This window comes from Ascaphus truei, chromosome 21 (genome assembly GCF_040206685.1).
Source record: "Ascaphus truei isolate aAscTru1 chromosome 21, aAscTru1.hap1, whole genome shotgun sequence".
Lineage (NCBI taxonomy): Eukaryota > Metazoa > Chordata > Amphibia > Anura > Ascaphidae > Ascaphus > Ascaphus truei.
In genome coordinates, this window is record NC_134503.1 from 28,302,863 (window position 1) to 28,324,883 (window position 22,021).

Here is a 22,021-nt window from a genome sequence, read left to right on the forward strand (position 1 = left end):
GCCTGAGGCAGAGTGACGGGCAAAAACACACACACACACACACACACACACACACACCCCTCACACACACACACACACACACCCCTCACACACACACACACCCCTCACACACACACACACACCCCCCTCACACACACACACACCCCCCCCTCACACACACACACACCCTCACGCTCCCCCGTCAGTTGGACCGCAGCTCACCTTCCACACACACCCCCCCCCTCCTCTCCCGGTGCCCCTCACTCTCTCCCCCCACCTCACCCAAATCCCCACGCTCCGCAACATCCCCAGCCGCACCATCACCCTCACCGTGCGCCGCGGCCCTCCTGCTCAGCAGCAAACTCCAGGCTCCTCCCCCCTCGCGGCGCGGCCCGGCCCGGGCCTTTTGCTCTCCCCCTCACGTGCGCCGCTACCGGAGAGGGGAAGCGCGGCGCGAGACTCCCCATCACGTGCGCCGGCTCCCGGACGGAGGGGAAGCGCGGCGCAGGTCTCCTGCCACTCTTGCCTCCCCCCCCCAGCTTCCCGAACTCACCTCCTGCCCCAGCCAGATGCCACGGGGTCAAGGTAAGTCACCCACCGTCTCCCACCCACGCACTGTCACCCAGTCACCCCCACACCCACCCAGTCACTTTCACCCACCCAGTCACCCACCCACTCACTCAGTCACCCACCCAGTCACTTTCACCCAGTCACCCACCCACTCAGTCACCCACCCACTCAGTCACCCACCCACTCAGTAACCCACCCACTCACTTAGTCACGCAAAAACTCACTTAGTCACCCACTCACTCAGTCAAGTCACCCACCCACCCACCCACCAAAGTCAAGTCACCCACCCAGTCACCCACCCACCCAGTCACCCAAGGTCAGTCAAGCCAGTCAGTCGCCCACCCACCCACCCAGTCACCCACCCACCCAGTCACTTTCACCCAGTCACCCACCCACCCACCTCAGTCAACTCTGTCACCCACCCAGTCACCCACCCAGTCACTCAGTCACCCACCCAGTCACTCACCCATTCAGTCACCAATTCAGTCAGTCACCCAGTCACCCACCCATTCAGTCAGTCAGTCAGTCAGTCACCCAGTCACCCACCCAGTCAGTTACCCACTCACCCACCCAGTCAGTCACCCACTCACCCACCCAGTCAGTCACCCACTCACCCACCCAGTCAGTCACCCACTCACCCACCCAGTCACCCACTCACCCACCCACCCACCCAGTCAGTCACCCACTCACCCACCCAGTCAGTCACCCACTCACCCACCCAGTCAGTCACCCACTCACCCACCCAGTCAGTCACCCACTCACCCACCCAGTCAGTCACCCACTCACCCACCCAGTCAGTCTCCCACTCACCCACCCAGTCTCCCACTCACCCACCCAGTCAGTCTCCTACTCACCCACCCAGTCAGTCTCCCACTCACCCACCCAGTCAGTCTCCCACTCACCCACCCAGTCAGTCTCCCACTCACCCACCCAGTCAGTCTCCCACTCACCCACCCATTCAGTTTCCCACTCACCCACCCATTCAGTTTCCCACTCACCCACCCATTCAGTTTCCCACTCACCCACCCATTCAGTTTCCCACTCATCCACCCATTCAGTTTCCCACTCATCCACCCATTCAGTTTCCCACTCATCCACCCATTCAGTTTCCCACTCACCCACCCATTCAGTTTCCCACTCACCCACCCATTCAGTCTCCCACTCACCCACCCATTCAGTCTCCCACTCACCCACCCATTCAGTCTCCCACTCACCCACCCATTCAGTCTCCCACTCACCCACCCATTCAGTCTCACACTCACCCACCCATTCAGTCTCACACTCACCCACCCATTCAGTCTCACACTCACCCACCCATTCAGTCTCACACTCACCCACCCATTCAGTCTCACACTCACCCACCCATTCACTCTCACACTCACCCACCCATTCAGTCTCACACTCACCCACCCAGTCACTGACCCCACCCACCCACTCACCGACCCCACCTACCCACTCACTGACCCACCCAGTCACCGACCCCAGTCACCGACCCACCCAGTCACCGACCCTGAAAAAGTCACCCAGTCACCGACCCACCCACCCACCCAAAGTCACCCACCCACCCAAAGTCACCCACCCACCAACCCAGAGTCAACCCAAAGTCACCCACCCACCGACCCAAAGTCACCCACCCACCGACCCAAAGTCACCCACCGACCCAACTCACCCACCCAACCACCGACCCAAAGTCACCCATCGACCCAAAGTCACCCACCCACCGACCCAAAGTCACCCACCCACCGACCCAAAGTCACCCACCCACCGACCCAAAGTCACCCACCCACCGACCCAAAGTCACCCACCCACCGACCCAAAGTCACCCACCCACCGACCCAAAGTCACACACCCACCGACCCAAAGTCACCCACCCACCGACCCAAAGTCACCCACCCACCGACCCAAAGTCAAACCGACCCAAAGTCACCCACCCAGTCACCCACTCAGTCACCAACCCACCCACTCAGTCAAGTGTCACCCACCCACCCACACAGTCACCCACACACTCAGTCAACTCAGTCACCCACCTAGCTGTCAAGGGGGGGGGAAGCCTAACCCTGTCGTACGCCCCCCCCCCAAAATTACATCCCGGGCAACGCCGGGTCTCTCAGCTAGTCCCTAATATAAATAACTACATCTAAAAATTTAATAGATGTGTTGCTTGATGTGAATGTGAAATTAAGGTTGTAAATATTATCATTCATATAGTTTTGAAATAATTCTAATTGTTGTAAAGTACCAGAACAAATAAAAATAATATCATCAATGTAGCTCCGCCAGAGCACCAGGTTTGCACCGTAGGGGCAGTTGGACCAGATAAACTGTTGTTCCCAGCTGCCCATAAATAGATTTGCATAGCTTGGTGCATACCTTGTTCCCATGGCGGTGCCACATACCTATAAATAATAAGAATTAAGAACAGGATCTTAAACATAAATTTATCAACAGAAAATATCCATCTCATAAACTAGATCAAACTATAACTGAGGTCGCAGCAATAGACAGATCCAGTCTTTTGAAATACAAAAAGAGAAAAATAGAAACAATATCTGAATTACCATTCATTACTCAGTTTAACCAAATGGCTCCCACTATACGCAAGACCATCAAAAAATACTGGCCTATTTTTAGAAAAGACAAAGAATTAGTGGATATGTTACCAGTTCATCCGAAAATCATATTCACCAAAGCTCCAAATATAGGACAAAAGCTGGTTCAAACTGTCCATTGCTGCGACCCTCTTGTCACACTAACATCACCTGCAAGGGATATTTCCCTTGCAATAGATGTACTGCCTGCAAATATAGTTCAAAAAGTTTTTCGTTTTCATCCAACAATACATCCAAATCCTATATAATTAAACAACACATTACTTGCAATAGCTCTTACGTCATATACCTCCTTGAATGTCCATGTGGTCTGCAGTATGTGGGTATGACCACCAGATCCGTCAAACGACGCTTGTACGAACATGTATATAACATAAAAAAAGGCTTGACTACACACAGTGTATCTAACCATTTTCTTCAAGTGCACGGGCAGAATCCCATAGGACTTACCTATAAGGCTATAGAGGCCATTACGCCTCATTGAAGAGGGGGCAATGTTGTAGGCCTTCTGGGGAGCAGAGAATCCTTTTGGATTTACGAACTTCGTACTCTATCCCCACAAGGTCTCAACATTGAGTTTGATCTTAAAGCCTTCTTGGTTGGTACATAAATTATATAGCAACACCTGTTAAATGATAATTTCACCCATTCATATTTCTGCATGCTGATCCATTTTTTCACAGGCGATCTTTTCCCATTGTATTCTACTAAGTATAATATATTATAACTATACAATTAGATTTATAACATTTCTAAACACAATGTTATATTAATATTAAATATAACAGATATACAGAAGCTATATCACCAGGGCACAATATAAATATAAATACATCATACACACACAAGGTTCACAAAGACACTATGTTATGTTTATTGATGAGGCTCATATAAAATTAATCATCATATAGATTGAAATGGTAGATTGTTACACAGCACTGTATTTACACATTACATTATACTACATACAGTATATCACTTGATTCACATTTTTTTTATTAAACTACAGACACATTTGGGAATTAGTGTAATTTTTCCAATACAAGACTAAAGATATTTGATATAAGAGAAACTATTTAGAATGCAAGATATAAATTTACTAATATCTATTCACACTATATAATAGTCATTGAGGCTTATTATAAAGGTATTGTAACGGGTGGACCCCCTTGTCTGACCCACCCAATCTCACATTGGCCCGTGTGGTCTAACCGGTCCCCATTACGTGATCGTGTATGGTGGTGCACCTGCAAGTAACAGGACTCCTGAGTCTCCCGCTTGATGGTATTAGGGGATGTCATCAGGACAGGTAGCTGAGGTAGTGGGTACGAGTCCAACTTACTTCATGTGCAGCGCCTCCACCTCATCAGGATCTGTGCTTCCGCAGGGAGATGGTCCTGGCGAGGAACTCCTTCTTGGTTGTGCCATCCACTGCTGAGTAACTTCACACTCACACAGTGGATGTATATGCGAACAAGACATCTTTATTTGCATGGTATGGGCAAGCTGCCCCTCACAGATAGCAACTCAGCCGCTCACCTCTGTGCAGCACTCCATTAGGAAGGTCCCTTCTCCCTAATAGAGCTGCTTTCCACCTTTACTCTCAAAGAGATTCCCCAGCTTCTCTGGCTGCTGTAATCTCCTCTCCTGAGCTGCTTTGTCTCTCTCAGCTCCTCTCTTGAGCTGCTCTGTCTGTCAGCTCCTCTAACTCTGCTCAATGTGCTGCGTATGCTCACTGACTCACAGCTAGCATGAGACACTGCAACACTGTTGCAGACCTTCACGTGCCTCTCACTGAACAGAGGCAGCAGAACAACAGGAAACTGAACTTCTAACTTTAGGCAGTGCTGTGTCTTATATCACCCCCCAGAGAACAAACCTGCTCTGTACCACTAAGTGTGGGCACATTGCATGTTGTCACTTCCTTTGGGGATATATGACACCTCACCAGGGTTTGAGGGCAAACCTCCATTGATTGTTGCTGGCAATCCTGCATGGTGAAAACAAAAATTGTGAACTAGCGCTAAAGTGTGATACACAGTGTGATAATATAAAAAACTTTAAATAAAGTATGGCTGCCCGGTGATACTGCCAGTACTAACAGAATAACACAAAATAAAGAAAAACTAGAAGGGCTAGTGGCACTGCCACTATTTGACTGAATTTGGACGTTTTAAGGTCATTTGGCTTTGGAGCCCAACTTTCCCTTCAGCCTGCCAGCTGTTCCTTTAAGGCAACAGGCACTATCGCGCGCGGGCGCGCAGAGACTTCCTGTTGCTCCGGAGGAGGAAGTGAGGCGTGTGTCTACATGCGGTGCAGAGCTGTGGACCCCGCACACCAGCCTCCACGGCCGGAGCTGTTCCGGTTACCATTGTAAGGACTGACTGGAGTCTGAACCGCAGTGGAGCAGAGACATCACCCGCCAGGGAGACCATCTGTATCTAGGACTTGTTCCTACCATGCGAGTTTAAACCTTGCTATATGTAAGTAGGGCTCCAATTTTTGTGCTCCGGATGACCTGCGGTTCTTTGCATTTGCCATTGTCTGTCTTGGCATAGTTCTTTTTAATAAATAGTTGTTTTAAATGTCGCTAGGATTCTTAACTGTCTGTGTGTATTAGTGCAGTACTGTTTACCCTACAGTGTTGCGCTATGATCTTTGTTTGTTTGTGTTTCTTTCTTTGCATGGTCTGTCAAGCAAGTGTGCGGATCCCTTGAGGAGTACAGGACATTCCACTGACAATTTGGCGCCAGGTTTTTCTTTATTTTGGCAATCCTGCATACTTACCAGGTTTACTGCCAGCATGAGAAAGAGATATGTACACCAATCTTAGACATGGCTACATTCTCCCCCTGGTGGAATCCCAACGGCCCGGCTGGGACCTAAATTTGCGGAACCTTCCTTCAGGTAGCACTGCAAAACATAACAACACATTATTACAGTACATATCTTTTCATAACACAATAACAGATACATCCTAACGTAGATGTGTAAGAACTAGGATTACCCCATGCTGGAGTATCCATTCTGGTACTACCATACCCTCTCAAGGTGGCTTGCGCACAGCATGGTCCACTGGGTTTAGACCAGCAATGCTGTAACACTCTATGGGACATACTATACACCCACAATCAGCCCACAACTCTGGCTTGGATTCTAGTGGACTGAGAAGATCATGCCCATACATTTCCCCAAGGCATCTCCTGGAGATGTAGACTATCCCCTCTTGACTACACCACTTCTCATCTAACCCGCCAGGATCCCAATTTTCTTCTCCTGATCCTTCCTCTTCATCAGTGCCATATTCCCTATCTTCATCAGGGGTACCCATTTCGAACTTACTTTCTCCCTCCCATGGATGGTGAAAATAAAGTAACCACTTTTTGCGATCCTTGACAACTCTTGCCGACACTGGACGCACATAGGGGGTTCCCCGGGCAATAGGCACAATATGAGCAACATTACCCAAATTCCCAGACGAAACTCCCAATGTCCCTGGGGACCCAAAATTTGACCCAAGGCTCTTAGGTTCACACCCCACCATAACAGTACGATTGTCATCATTAGTGCAGTATAACATTCGTTGCATAGACATTTCTCTCCCCGACCCCTCATCGGAGGCAAAACAGTCACCCCAGTCCAGATTTTCCCCAGTCCATTCTTCAAAAGTGGCTCGGGACTCCCCAGACAACCCTTGGCTAGACTGGGACCCATAGGAAAAAGTGACAGGGGCAGGGGTTTTAACTATGGCCGAGGGTTGGGCATAGGGAAACATTGCCGGCATACGCGGGGCTACGACCCGCAACTTTTCGCTACCTTGCCCGGTACCATCGGACTGGCACTCTGGTTCACCTGTGTCCGTATTCCCAGGCTTCCGCAGGGCCTTCTGTCTCTTCCCGGACCCAGGCTTCCTGGTACAGCTGCTTGGCCGCGAGGACACGGCCATCTCGCTGGACTCGCCGCCATCTTGCGTTGGGTTCCCAACCGGAACCTCTTCCTCCAGAACGACATCCGCCACCGGAAGTGATGGTTCTGCTCTCCGCTCCGTCCGGGCCTGGGCTAGGCCTTTTTCCACCGTTGCCACCACCGGCGCCTGTGGGGGTTTAGGAGGTTCCTCACCACTCCGCTGGCTTGCGATGGGTTCCTCTGTGGAAGGCCGGACTGGCCGTTGTAGGGCATACGGGCCTACATCAGGGTCCGCAGCAGATTGGATAAATGTCTCTTTATCTTCAGCTTCACTTGTGTGGTCCGCCGGCTGGCGCATCACCACAGCTGGTTGACTACTGTCTTCAGTAGTACAGGATGGGGGTAGGGACATCTCCGCAGGGGAACAGCGTCGGGGCGCTTCGCATTCGCTGGTGGCCATCGGCCTAAAGCGGTCCTGCTCCGGCGGTACCAGTGGTAGCGATCCCCCTTCTCCCTGGGCAGTCACCTTACCCTTCGTTGATTCCGTCAGGAATGGTTCCATCATCTGGGGTTCCGGTTTTGGAACCGGATCTGGAGCCGTCTCTGTCATTGGGGCTTGGAACTCCTCACGCTTAGGCAGATAAGGGCTAGACACAAACTGGTTTGCTCCTTTTGCAAAGAAAGTAGCTCCCCAAACAAGTTCTTTTCCCAGAGATACACAGAGTCCTCACACCTCAAGCTGGTGATTCCGTCATTGGATACTTCCTGGAATCCTTTAGGCAATGAATAACAGGCAAAGATCATATCACCCTTCCTCACTTTATCTATACACGGGCACAAAAGAAAGGGGTAAGTCACTCCTCTGGCCCGCCATGCCCCTGGTAGCTGAGGTTGTGCTTTGCTGCATTCTGTTTCTTTCTTAGGGGGAACAGAAGTTGCTACTGGCAGTTCAATATGCGCACTCCCCCTGGTGGACTCTAGAGGAGGGTCTCGTAGACTTGTAGGCTGACCCAGCACAGGGGCGGAGTGAGTCATAGTCCATGAAGGCGCGGCTCCAGCTTTCGCGCCAAACTCCCCAACAGGGTGGGGTTTTCTCGTTGGTGCCAATACTGGCCAACAATCAGCAAACTGCAAAGTTGCAAGACTTTCTGCAGCTGGCCCACGCGGTATCCCGGGAACGCGGGTACCGCCATCTTGGGTCGTATTATCTTTCTTCATCACATTTGAGGTAGCGTTTGGCTGTTTGTATATTGAATAATAACAAAGTCCATTTCGTTCCTCCCATCTAGCAACACTGTCGTCCTCACTAGTCTCGAGGGTACTTTCCCGAGAGCATAGACAGGACAAACCCGGCGCAGCCACGGCTGTCACGCCAGTCTCCAACAGGCTCACAAAAGTCTCTTCTGTAGGTTGTTCTTCTTCCACGCACAGGTCATATGCGTGTTCCTCGTTTGCCCGCCATCCTGGACCTTCTGCGCTCTGCAGATCCTCCATTCTGACGGTTCTCTCTAGAAGAGGGGCACTTTCTACCAAGGAGTTGTTCTGACTCTGTGCTGAATTACTCACAGTGCAGGGGCGGGGCTCTGGTTTTCACACCCAACCCGGACAGAATTCTGCAACAATTTCTTGTACAGTCCTGGTGCTCGCCCGACTTGGCGGGAGCCGCCATCTTAGGTGTGACTCACTGCTTGAGAGAGCCTCCATTCTTGCAGTCGCCATTCTTTTCTCTGTTATAATTTCTGTTATCGCACATGGAGCTCCTCTCTGCGGGGCAGCTGCCACACCGATGTACCTAACGTAGATCTGACTCTGTGCACTACCTCAGGCTAGGCTCACTCTTTCTGTGTCTACTGTAACGCTTTCCTCCAGTCTGTGCTCCTTGGTAAGTGGTCTGGAATGGAGACTAGAGTACTCTGGCTCTTCCATGCAGTACTTTGGGCGTCTACCTACTGTTGGCTAGCCTAGTGCGGACCCTTCCAGAATTCCTGCCCTAAGTTACCAGTTTATCCCTTCAGGCGTCCCCCGCTAGCGCTACCTCAAGGTGACTAGAACAGCAATAGCCCCCGGCTCCAGACTCACTAACCCCTAGCAGGATCCCAAGGCGTCTTTGCGGCCTGCAGCTCCAGCAGCTCCCTGACTACCCCTGGTTCCGTCCCACGCAGCACAAAGTGGCAGCAGACACTCTCCCTGTTTCCTAGCGTGTGCCTAGCAAAAGCCTGTCCTGTTGACAGGTCTCTCTCAGCAGCGCCTCCAAATGTAACGGGTGGACCCCCTTGTCTGACCCACCCAATCTCACATTGGCCCGTGTGGTCTAACCGGTCCCCATTACGTGATCGTGTATGGTGGTGCACCTGCAAGTAACAGGACTCCTGAGTCTCCCGCTTGATGGTATTAGGGGATGTCATCAGGACAGGTAGCTGAGGAAGTGGGTGCGAGTCCAACTTCATGTGCAGCGCCTCCACCTCATCAGGATCTGTGCCTTCGCAGGGAGATGGTCCTGGCGAGGAACTCCTTCTTGGTGTTGCCATCCACTGCTGTGTAACTTCACACTCACACAGTGGATGTATATGCGAACAAGACATCTTTATTTGCATGGTATGGGCAAGCTGCCCCTCACAGATAGCAACTCAGCCGCTCATCTCTGTGCAGCACTCCATTAGGAAGGTCCCTTCTCCCTAATAGAGCTGCTTTCCACCTTTACTCTCAAAGAGATTCCCCAGCTTCTCTGGCTGCTGTAATCTCCTCTCCTGAGCTGCTTTGTCTCTCTCAGCTCCTCTCTTGAGCTGCTCTGTCTGTCAGCTCCTCTAACTCTGCTCAATGTGCTGCGTATGCTCACTGACTCACAGCTAGCATGAGACACTGCAACACTGTTGCAGACCTTCACGTGCCTCCCACTGAACAGAGGCAGCACAACAACAGGAAACTGAACTTCTAACTTTAGGCAGTGCTGTGTCTTATATCACCCCCCGGAGAACAAACCTGCTCTGTACCACTAAGTGTGGGCACATTGCATGTTGTCACTTCCTTTGGGGATATATGACACCTCACCAGGGTTTGAGGGCAAACCTCCATTGATTGTTGCTGGCAATCCTGCATACTTACCAGGTTTACTGCCAGCATGAGAAAGAGATATGTACACCAATCTTAGACATGGCTACAGTATTTATTATATAGATTTAAATGGCAGAGGGCCACATAGCACCTTATTTACCTATCACATCACACAGCACACAATTCTTCACACATAAGTTTAGAAAACCACAAGCACTTGTGGGAAGTATTGCATTTTTTCTAACACTAGTCCAAAGTTATTGGACATAAGAGACAGCATTTAGGATATAAGATATATATCTATGAATATCTATCTATTATTATTCACTAATATCACTGTTTTCATTGTTTAAATGTTATTTGTTTTATGTATAAGTATGTCAGGTATTTGCATGTTTGTTTAACCAGCTGAGTTTTACCTACAGTCTTCAACTTATCATTGCGCATGTGCAGGACTTTCCAACCTGCAAGTGCACATGTGCAGGACTATCATCAGGTGTAACATACTTTTAATTAACTACCTATACTGTATAAAGGACATTTCAGGACATAATAATTATACCCCTGAAGAAGGAAGCTGCGCTTCTGAAACGCGTTGGGTGGTCACGCTGATTATACTGCCGATTTTCTACTATATCCCCTCCGTTGGCTGCTGTAATTTTGAATCTGCTGTTACGGTCTGCATGACTATTGGCGCCATACTTGGCGAATCTGCTACGGTCGTTTCCTGGCTGACTGCACATTCGGATTAGTGTATCAAGAGGGGCGCTCCGCCCACAAACACCAGCCGATGCGTGGAACGCTGCCAACACAGAGTAACAATGCACCAAGCTGCTCCAAGCCACAGAGGAGAGGGGATACTCTCAGAATTATCCACTGCCTGCCCTTATCATCTGTCTGGTGAGTGGGCAATTCCACCATTGTGGCAGATATATCAGTCTCATTCTTATCTCAGTCTTATCTCATTTTTTATATATTATTTTATGTACAATTCATGTCATTTTTTATGTCTTTTTATTAAATGTTTATATAATTTGTTCACCTTTTGACCATTGCAGCTGTTTGTTATATGTTATGTTTGTCATGTATACCACACAGTATTATGCTATGCATTTTATTTGTTCTTTTTAAGCACGAATATTCACCATTTGGAGATATCCTGGGATCAGCATATCCACCAGTCCTGGTTGTATATATCCTTTTTCGAAACATATATCTATATGTCAGGCGCCACAGATACAGTACCTATTCTTTGTATATGCTGTGTTTACTGTGTTACTGCGGGTGAGACGGGGGGTGAGCGCAGTGCAGTGTATACAGTGGTACTGTGGGTGAGATGGGGGGTGAGTGCAGTGCTGTGTATACAGTGGTACCGCGGGTGAGACGGGTGAGTGCAGTGCTGTGTATACAGTGGAACTGCGGTTGAGATGGGGGGTGAGCTGAGTGCTGTATATACTGTGTTACCACGAGTGGGATGGGAGGTGAGCTCAGTGCTGTGTATACAGTGGAACCGCGGGTGAGACGGGGTGTGAGTACAGTGCTGTGTATATAGTGGTACAGCAGGTGTGTGTGCTCTGTGTGCTTTGCATACAGTGGTACCGCGGGTGAGCGCAGTGCTGTGTATACAGTGGTACCGCGGGTGAGCGCAGTGCTGTGTATACAGTGGTACCGCGGGTGAGCGCAGTGCTGTGTATACAGTGGTACAGCGGGTGAGCGCAGTGCTGTGTATACAGTGGTACAGCCGGTGTGTGTGCTGTGTATACAGTGGTACCGCGGGTGAGCACAGTGCTGTGCATACAGTGGTACAGCCGGTGTGTGTGCTCTGTGTGCTGTGTATACAGTGGTACCGCGTGTGAGCGCAGTGCTGTGTATTCAGTGGTACAGCCGGTGTGTGTGCTGTGTATACAGTGGTACCGCGGGTGAGCGCAGTGCTGTGTATACAGTGGTACCGCGGGTGAGCGCAGTGCTGACCCTGTGTATTCCCTCACAGGGATTATAAGGATAACGCGATGCTGTCACAGCTCATACAGGATAAGCTGGATGCTTACAAAGCAGACGACCCGACCATGGGGGAGGTGAGGAGCTGTGTGTGACTTTGTGTGTGCGTGTGTGCGTGTGTGCGTTTGACACTGTGTGTATGTGTGTGTGTGTGTGTGTGTGTGTCACTGTGTGTGTGTGTGTGTGTGTGTGTGTGTGTGTGTGTGTGTGTGTGTGTGTGTGTGTGTGTGTGTGTGTGTTTGATACCGTGTGTGTGTGTTTGACACTGTGTGTGTGTGTTTGATACCGTGTGTGTGTGTTTGACACTGTGTGTGTGTGTTTGACACCGTGTGTGTGTGTGTGTGTGTGTGTGACACTGTGTGTGTGTTTAACAATGTGTGTGTGACACTGTGTGTGTGTAAAAATGTGTGTGTGTGTGTGTGACACTGGGTACTTGTGTGACAGTGTGTGTGTGACACTGGGTACTTGTGTGACAGTGTGTGTGTGACTGTGTGTGCCTCTGTGTAATACTGCATGTAACACTGTCAACGTTGTGTTTGTATAGCCCTCTACATGTGCATGTGTGTGTGTGACACTGTGTTTGTGGCACTACGTGTGTGTGTGTGTGTGTGTGTGTGTGTGTGTATGTATGTGTGTGTGTGTATGTGTGTATGATACTGCATGTAACACTCAACACTTTGTGTTTGTGTAACCCTGTACATAAGTGTGTGCGAGAGACACTCTTTGTATGTCTGTGTGTGTATAATACAGCCTGTGAGTGCAGGAGACGCTGTGTGTGTATAATACAACCTGTGATTGCAGGAGACGCTGTGTGTGTATAATACAGCCTGTGAGTGAAGGAGACGGGCCGTGTGTGTATAATACAGCCTGTGTGTGCAGGAGACGCTGTGTGTGTATAATACAGCCTGTGAGTGCAGGAGACGCTGTGTGTGTATAATACAGTCTGTGAGTGCAGGAGACGCTGTGTATGTATAATACAGCCTGTGAGTGCAGGAGACGCTGTGTGTGTATAATACAGCCTGTGAGTGCAGGAGACGGGCCGTGTGTGTATAATACAGCCTGTGAGTGCAGGAGACGGGCCGTGTATGTATAATACAGCCTGTGAGTGCAGGAGACGCTGTGTGTATAATACAGCCTGTGAGTGCAGGAGACGCTGTGTGTATAATACAGCCTGTGCATGCAGGAGACGCTGTGTGTGTATAATACAGCCTGTGACTGCAGGAGACGCTGTGTGTAAAATACAGCCTGTGAGTTCAGGAGACGCTGTGTGTGTATAATACAGCCTGTGAGTGCAGGAGACGCTGTGTGTGTATAATACAGCCTGTGCATGCAGGAGACGGGCCGTGTGTGTATAATACAGCCTGTGAGTGCAGGAGACGCTGTGTGTGTATAATACAGCCTGTGAGTGCAGGAGACGCTGTGTGTGATAATACAGCCTGTGCATGCAGGAGACGCTGTGTGTGTATAATACAGCCCGTGAGTGCAGGAGACGCTGTGTGTGTATAATACAGCCTGTGCATGCAGGAGACGGGCCGTGTGTGTATAATACAGCCTGTACATGCAGGAGACGGGCCGTGTGTGTATAATACAGGCTGTGCATGCAGGAGATGGGCTGTGTGTGTATAATACAGCCTGTGAGTGCAGGAGACGCTGTGTGTGTATAATACAGCCTGTGAGTGCAGGAGACGCTGTGTGTGTATACTACAGCCTGTGAGTGCAGGAGACGCTGTGTATGTATAATACAGCCTGTGAGTGCAGGAGACGCTGTGTGTGTATAATACAGCCTGTGCATGCAGGAGACGGGCCGTGTGTGTATAATACAGCCTGTGCATGCAGGAGATGAGCCGTGTGTGTATAATACAGCCTGTGCATGCAGGAGATGGGCTGTGTGTGTATAATACAGCCTGTGAGTGCAGGAGACGCTGTGTGTGTATAATACAGCCTGTGAGTGCAGGAGACGCTGTGTGTATAATACAGCCTGTGAGTGCAGGAGACGCTGTGTATGTATAATACAGCCTGTGAGTGCAGGAGACACTGTGTGTGTATAATACAGCCTGTGAGTGCAGGAGACGCTGTGTATGTATAATACAGCCTGTGCATGCAGGAGACGGGCGTGTATGTATAATACAGGCTGTGAGTGCAGGAGACGCTGTGTATGTATAATACAGGCTGTGATTGCAGGAGACGCCGTGTGTGTATAATACAGCCTGTGATTGCAGGAGACGGGCCGTGTATGTATAATACAGGCTGTGAGTGCAGGAGACGGGCCGTGTGTGTATAATAGAGCCTGTGAGTGCAGGAGACGGGCCGTGTATGTATAATACAGCCTGTGCATGCAGGAGACAGGCCGTGTGTGTATAATACAGCCTGTGCATGCAGGAGATGGGCTGTGTGTGTATAATACAGCCTGTGAGTGCAGGAGACGTTGTGTGTGTATAATACAGCCTGTGAGTGCAGGAGACGCTGTGTGTGTATAATACAGCCTGTGAGTGTAGGAGACGCTGTGTATGTATAATACAGCCTGTGAGTGCAGGAGACACTGTGTGTGTTGTGACAAACGGCTTACTCCGGGCTCCGCCGTCTGTCCGGGACTGTTAGAACACGGTCTTTTAGGGTAGGTTAAATGATGAGACGTCACGTACTGTTCCTTTAAACAGGCTATGCCTGGTTTATTCAGTCCCAGGCACTGAGACTGCCACAGTTTAAACAGAAAACAAAGCCAAACAAAAAGCTGCTCGTCTGAGCGATAACTTAAACTTAGATGTCCCTGACTCAGAGTTGGAAGTGGCTTGTCCACTTCCACCAACAAAATAAGTACCTTTGCAGTCTTTAGACAAACTAACAGAATGAATGAAGCGATTTGGGAAAGAGGCTTTCTCACCCCTCTGCAGTTCAGCAGCCTTCCAGGCTCTTGGGCGGGGCCCAGAGGAAACAGGAAACAGGTCTTATATACCTGAACTCTAATCAGCATGACAGGTGACAGAAAACAGGCAGCAGACAAACTGTGGAATGGAGTGCCTGTACCACGAGGCTGCCCTGTTCAGCTTAGACAGGACAGAAACTGTTCAGTATCCTGGGAGCCCTGTATATGGAGTTTATTACCAACCCCTGGTTTCTGTCACATATCCTCCCCCCCAGCTCAGACCTCGAGGGGTGAGCGACCATGGATATTAGGGAGTGCATCCTTGACAACCCGTCGGCATTGCCATGTTTGTGCCCCGACCTGTGTTCCACAGAAAATTTAAAGGGCTGTAGGCTTAGGAACCACCTGGTCACCCTAGCGTTCTTCTCCCTATTTTGACACATCCAGGTAAGGGGTGCATGATCTGTGACCAATCGGAACTTTCTCCCCAACAGATAATACTTGAGTGTCTCTACAGCCCACTTTATTGCGAGACACTCTTTCTCGACTATGGAGTAATTTTTCTCCTGGGGATTTAGTTTCCTACTTAAATAAAGGATGGGGTGCTCCTCCCCTTGAGACTCCTGGGAGAGTACCGCCCCCAGCCCTACCTCAGATGCGTCGGTTTGGACTACGAACTCTTTGGAGAAGTCAGGTGTGACCAACACTGGTTGGGCACAGAGAGCTTCTTTCAGGCTTCTAAAGGCCTGTTCGGCTTCGGGGGACCACTTTACCATTAGCGGTCCTCTTGCTTTTGTGAGGTCGGTTAGTGGGGTTGCCTTAGTTGCAAAATTGGGAATAAACCTCCTATAGTAGCCAATTAACCCCAAAAAGGTCCTTACTTGTTTTTTTGTGACTGGCCTTGGCCAATTTTGTATCGCCTCTACTTTGAGTGTTTGTGGTTTGAGTAACCCTCTACCAATAGAATACCCCAGATACTTGGCCTCCTCCAGACCAATAGTGCATTTAGCGGGGTTAGCAGTTAGTCCAGCAGACCGAACTGTGTCGAGCACAGCTTGGACCTTTGGAAGGTGGGACTGCCAATCTTCACTATGGATTACCACATCATCCAGGTAGGCGGCAGCGTACCGAACATGTGGTTTTAAAATTTTATCCATCATTCTTTGGAATGTGGCGGGAGCTCCATGTAAGCCAAAAGGCAGCACCTTATATTGAAAGAGGCCGTCTGGGGTTGAGAAGGCTGTTTTTTCTTTTGCCCTTTCTGTGAGGGGAACCTGCCAGTACCCTTTTGTTAGGTCTAGGGTTGTGAGATATCGGGCTTTGCCCAGTCTCTCTACAAGTTCATCCACCCTGGGCATAGGATAAGTATCAAATTTTGACACCGCGTTTAGTTTCCGGTAGTCATTACAAAACCTTGTTGTACCGTCTGGCTTTGGGACTAAAACTATAGGGCTGTTCCACCCACTTTGGGATTCCTCAATTACGCCTAGTTTTAGCATTTTTTTAACCTCTAAACTTATAGCCTCTCTCTTGGCCTCTGGGATTCGGTACGGTTTAAGGTTAACTCGGACCCCCGGTTCAGAGACTATGTCATGTTTAATTACGTTAGTTTTACCTGGCTGTGTAGAGAAGATTTCTTTGTTCCTTCTCACTAAACTCTGGACCTCTCGTTTCTGATGCACGGACAGTGTTTCAGCTATGCTAACCTCTGGGTCAGTTTCTTGATTCTCTGACGGACCTGGGGGTACTAGGGTTAACAAGACCTCTCTATCTTTCCAGGGCTTGAGTAGGTTTATATGGTAAATTTGCTCAGGTTTCCTCCTACCTGGCTGCCTTACCCTATAATTTACTTCTCCCACTCTTTCCAAGACCTCATATGGCCCATGCCATTTAGCAAGGAATTTACTCTCCACGGTGGGAACCAGAACTAGTACCGTATCACCTGGAAAAAAAATTCTGACCCTAGCACCCTTATTATACGTATTCCTTTGTGCTTCTTGAGCTTTCTCCATGTGTTCCCTCACTATGGGTAGGACTGCAGCAATGCGGTCCTGCATTTGGGCAACATGCTCTATTACACTTCTGTAAGGGGTAACCTCGTGTTCCCAAGTTTCTTTGGCTATATCCAGTAAGCCCCTTGGATGTCGGCCATACAATAGTTCAAACGGGGAGAAGCCTGTGGATGACTGGGGAACTTCCCTAATGGCAAATAACAGGTATGGTAACAAACAGTCCCAGTTTTTCCCATCCTTATCGACCGCCCGGCGTAACATGCTCTTTAAGGTTTTATTGAACCTTTCCACTAAACCATCTGTTTGTGGATGATAGACTGAGGTTCTGAGATGCTTGATTTTTAGGAGTTTACATAGCTCTTTTGTTACTTGGGACATAAATGGTGTTCCCTGGTCAGATAAGATCTCTTTAGGAATTCCGACCCGGGAAAACAGAAGTACTAACTCTTTTGCTATGTTTTTAGCAGAGGTGCTACGTAGGGGAACTGCCTCCGGATATCGGGTAGCATAATCTAATATTACCAATATATGCTGATGTCCCCTAGCAGACTTTATTAGGGGTCCTACTAGATCCATAGCAATCCGGTCAAATGGTACCTCTATTATGGGAAGGGGTACCAATGGGCTGCGGTATGCTTTGAACGGGGCGGTGATCTGACATTCTGGGCATGAGGAACAATAGTTTGTAATTTCTGCCAGAACCCCAGGCCAATAAAAGCTTCGGAGAACCTTTTCTTTTGTCTTTTCCACCCCTAGGTGTCCCCCCAATGGATGACTATGTGCGAGGTGTAATACTACGTTACGGAATGTCCGTGGTACCAACAATTGTTTAGTTGTAACTGATTTTCTTTTATCAACCCGATATACTAGGTCGTTCTCTACCTCGAAGTAGGGGTAAGCAAGTGACCTATCTGGTTGGCCATGAGTACTATTCTGGTCCCGTATATTTCCCCTTGCTACCGCTAATGTGGGGTCCTCCCACTGGGCCTTCTTAAAACTCCCAGGACTGACCTCTAGGTCAGCGAGGGTCTTATCCTGTACTGGGGTGGTAAGTGCCTGATCAACATCTTGATTTGGGGTATTCCCTACCAAAGTAGTGATGGGGAAGGGAATTTCACAGCACTCCTCCTTTTCCCCTTTCTTATTTGGGCCCTCGTCAACCTCCATTTCTGAAAAAGGGAAAGGATTTGTTTCTTCTAACACTTCGTTATGGTCTGCTATTGAACTCTGGGCGCTATTCTGAGCTGGGGACCACATTTTTAGAAAATGGGGAAAGTCGGTCCCTATTAACACATCATGTGCCAGTTTGGGTACAACACCCACCTTGAAATCTAAAGAACCAAATTCTGTTTCAAAAAAAACATCAACAGTGGAATATTCATGATTATCCCCATGTATACAACAAATTGCCACTCTTTGTGAACTGTTTACCTGTTTCTTCTTAATGGGCAATAGGTATTCGGACACTAGTGTGACCATACTCCCAGAGTCAAGAAGTGCCCGAACCCTCTTACCATTAACCTTTACAAATGCCCACAGATGGTTATTCAAGGGGTCCTCTGGGCTAGGGCCCATACATTGGGACAACAGCGAATAAGGTTCCACGCTGTTGCATTGCATGGGCTCCTCATTTAGTGGGCAGATTTTTGCTGTGTGGCCCCTCTCATGACAATTTACACATTTAGGTACATAGTCTGTGTCCCACTTAGAGCCTTTTCCCGGCTCCCCATGTTGACTATTGCCCTTAGTGTGCGAACCACTGTTGCTGGTGCTGCGTGAAGGTGGTCGCCGCTCTTCAGCTCCCCTTAACCCCGGTACCCTTTTACCGTCTCTGGAAGAGTCCTGGAACCTCGGGTAGTGGGGTTGCTCCACGACTGTGGGTTGCGGGTGCTCTCCTGCTGCATTGTACCTTTCTACGAGGGCCACAAGCTCATCCGCATTGTGGGGGTCACTCCGACTGACCCAATGGCGTAAGGCAGAGGGAAGTTTCCTCAAGAACTGGTCCATGACCAACCGTTCCACGATGTGGCTTGCTGAGTTGATCTCGGGTTGTAGCCACTTCCGGGCGAGGTGGATGAGGTCATACATCTGGCTTCGGGTGGCTTTATCCATCGTGAAGGACCATGCGTGAAACCTTTGGGCGCGAACAGCCGTGGTTACGCCGAGGCGGGCGAGGATCTCGAACTTCAACTTTGCATAGACGTTAGCTTCGGCTGGCTCTAGATCAAAGTAAGCCTTCTGGGGTTCGCCGCTTAGGAAGGGTGCGATTAGACCAGCCCACTCAGCTTCTGGCCATCCCTCTCTCTGTGCCGTGCGTTCAAACGTGAGAAGATAGGCTTCCACATCATCCGAGGGTCCCATCTTCTGAAGGTAGTGGCTTGCCCTGGTCATTTTCGGAACTGGGGCTGCCGCTGCCAGTGGAAGGTTACTGATAGTCTCCCTCAGGATCTCGAGTTCCTGCTGTAAGCCCTGAGCGAACCGCTGTTGCTCCTCTTTCAGCAAGCGGTTTGTCTCTTGCTGGTTTGCATTCGCCTGTTGCAGGGCTTCATTCGCGTCTCTCTGGACAGCGACATTGCGTACCAGCGCACTCACCACGTCTTCCATCTTGTTTGGAGAGAGAGAAAAAAAAAACTTTTTTTTTTTTTTTTCTTTAAAGTTCTTTAACCCCCAGACCTTTTAGTGTTCTGCCCGCATTCTCCACCATATGTGACAAACGGCTTACTCCGGGCTCCGCCGTCTGTCCGGGACTGTTAGAACACGGTCTTTTAGGGTAGGTTAAATGATGAGACGTCACGTACTGTTCCTTTAAACAGGCTATGCCTGGTTTATTCAGTCCCAGGCACTGAGACTGCCACAGTTTAAACAGAAAACAAAGCCAAACAAAAAGCTGCTCGTCTGAGCGATAACTTAAACTTAGATGTCCCTGACTCAGAGTTGGAAGTGGCTTGTCCACTTCCACCAACAAAATAAGTACCTTTGCAGTCTTTAGACAAACTAACAGAATGAATGAAGCGATTTGGGAAAGAGGCTTTCTCACCCCTCTGCAGTTCAGCAGCCTTCCAGGCTCTTGGGCGGGGTCCAGAGGAAACAGGTCTTATATACCTGAACTCTAATCAGCATGACAGGTGACAGAAAACAGGCAGCAGACAAACTGTGGAATGGAGTGCCTGTACCACGAGGCTGCCCTGTTCAGCTTAGACAGGACAGAAACTGTTCAGTATCCTGGGAGCCCTGTATATGGAGTTTATTACCAACCCCTGGTTTCTGTCACAGTGTATAATACAGCCTGTGAGTGCAGGAGACGCTGTGTATGTATAATACAGCCTGTGCATGCAGGAGACGGGCCGTGTATGTATAATACAGGCTGTGAGTGCAGGAGACGCTGTGTATGTATAATACAGTCTGTGAGTGCAGGAGACACTGTGTGTGTATAATACAGCCTGTGAGTGCAGGAGACGCTGTGTATGTATAATACAGCCTGTGCATGCAGGAGACGGGCCGTGTATGTATAATACAGGCTGTGAGTGCAGGAGACGCTGTGTACTGTATGTATAATACAGGCTGTGATTGCAGGAGACGCCGTGTGTGTATAATACAGCCTGTGATTGCAGGAGACGGGCCGTGTATGTATAATACAGGCTGTGAGTGCAGGAGACGCTGTGTGTGTATAATACAGCCTGTGAGTGCAGGAGACACTGTGTGTGTATAATACAGCCTGTGAGTGCAGGAGACGCTGTGTATGTATAATACAGCCTGTGCATGCAGGAGACGGGCCGTGTATGTATAATACAGGCTGTGAGTGCAGGAGACGGGCCGTGTGTGTATAATAGAGCCTGTGAGTGCAGGAGACGGGCCGTGTATGTATAATACAGCCTGTACATGCAGGAGACAGGCCGTGTGTGTATAATACAGCCTGTGCATGCAGGAGATGGGCTGTGTGTGTATAATACAGCCTGTGAGAGCAGGAGACGCTGTGTGTGTATAATACAGCCTGTGAGTGCAGGAGACGCTGTGTGTGTATAATACAGCCTGTGAGTGTAGGAGACGCTGTGTATGTATAATACAGCCTGTGAGTGCAGGAGACACTGTGTGTGTATAATACAGCCTGTGAGTGCAGGAGACGCTGTGTATGTATAATACAGCCTGTGATTGCAGGAGACGCCGTGTGTGTATAATACAGCCTGTGAGTGCAGGAGACGCTGTGTGTGTATAATACAGTCTGTGATTGCAGGAGACGCTGTGTGTGTATAATACAGCCTGTGAGTGCAGGAGACACTGTGTGTGTATAATACAGCCTGTGAGTGCAGGAGACGCTGTGTGTGTATAATACAGTCTGTGATTGCAGGAGACGGGCGGTGTATGTATAATACAGGCTGTGAGTGCAGGAGACGCTGTGTGTGTATAATACAGCCTGTGAGTGCAGGAGACACTGTGTGTGTATAATACAGCCTGTGAGTGCAGGAGACGCTGTGTATGTATAATACAGCCTGTGCATGCAGGAGACGGGCCGTGTATGTATAATACAGGCTGTGAGTGCAGGAGACGCTGTGTATGTATAATACAGGCTGTGATTGCAGGAGACGCCGTGTGTGTATAATACAGCCTGTGATTGCAGGAGACGGGCGGTGTATGTATAATACAGGCTGTGAGTGCAGGAGACGCTGTGTGTGTATAATACAGCCTGTGAGTGCAGGAGACACTGTGTGTGTATAATACAGACTGTGAGTGCAGGAGACGCTGTGTATGTATAATACAGCCTGTGCATGCAGGAGACGGGCCGTGTATGTATAATACAGGCTGTGAGTGCAGGAGACGGGCCGTGTGTGTATAATAGAGCCTGTGAGTGCAGGAGACGGGCCGTGTATGTATAATACAGCCTGTGCATGCAGGAGACGGGCCGTGTGTGTATAATACAGCCTGTGCATGCAGGAGATGGGCTGTGTGTGTATAATACAGCCTGTGAGTGCAGGAGACGCTGTGTGTGTATAATACAGCCTGTGAGTGCAGGAGACGCTGTGTGTGTATAATACAGC

At 49.4% G+C, this 22,021-nt stretch overlaps 1 protein-coding gene across 2 annotated transcripts in view; it reads left to right on the top strand.

Annotated features, from left to right (window-relative positions):
- LOC142472353 (syntaxin-binding protein 1) overlaps nt 1–22,021 on the top strand; it is an 89,502-nt gene that overhangs the window by 38,927 nt on the left and 28,554 nt on the right. For both annotated transcript variants that reach the window (XM_075579418.1, XM_075579419.1), the window contains exon 8: nt 12,106–12,190. In XM_075579418.1, coding sequence (XP_075435533.1) covers nt 12,106–12,190 — 85 coding nt within the window. The remainder of the gene's footprint in view (nt 1–12,105; nt 12,191–22,021) is intronic.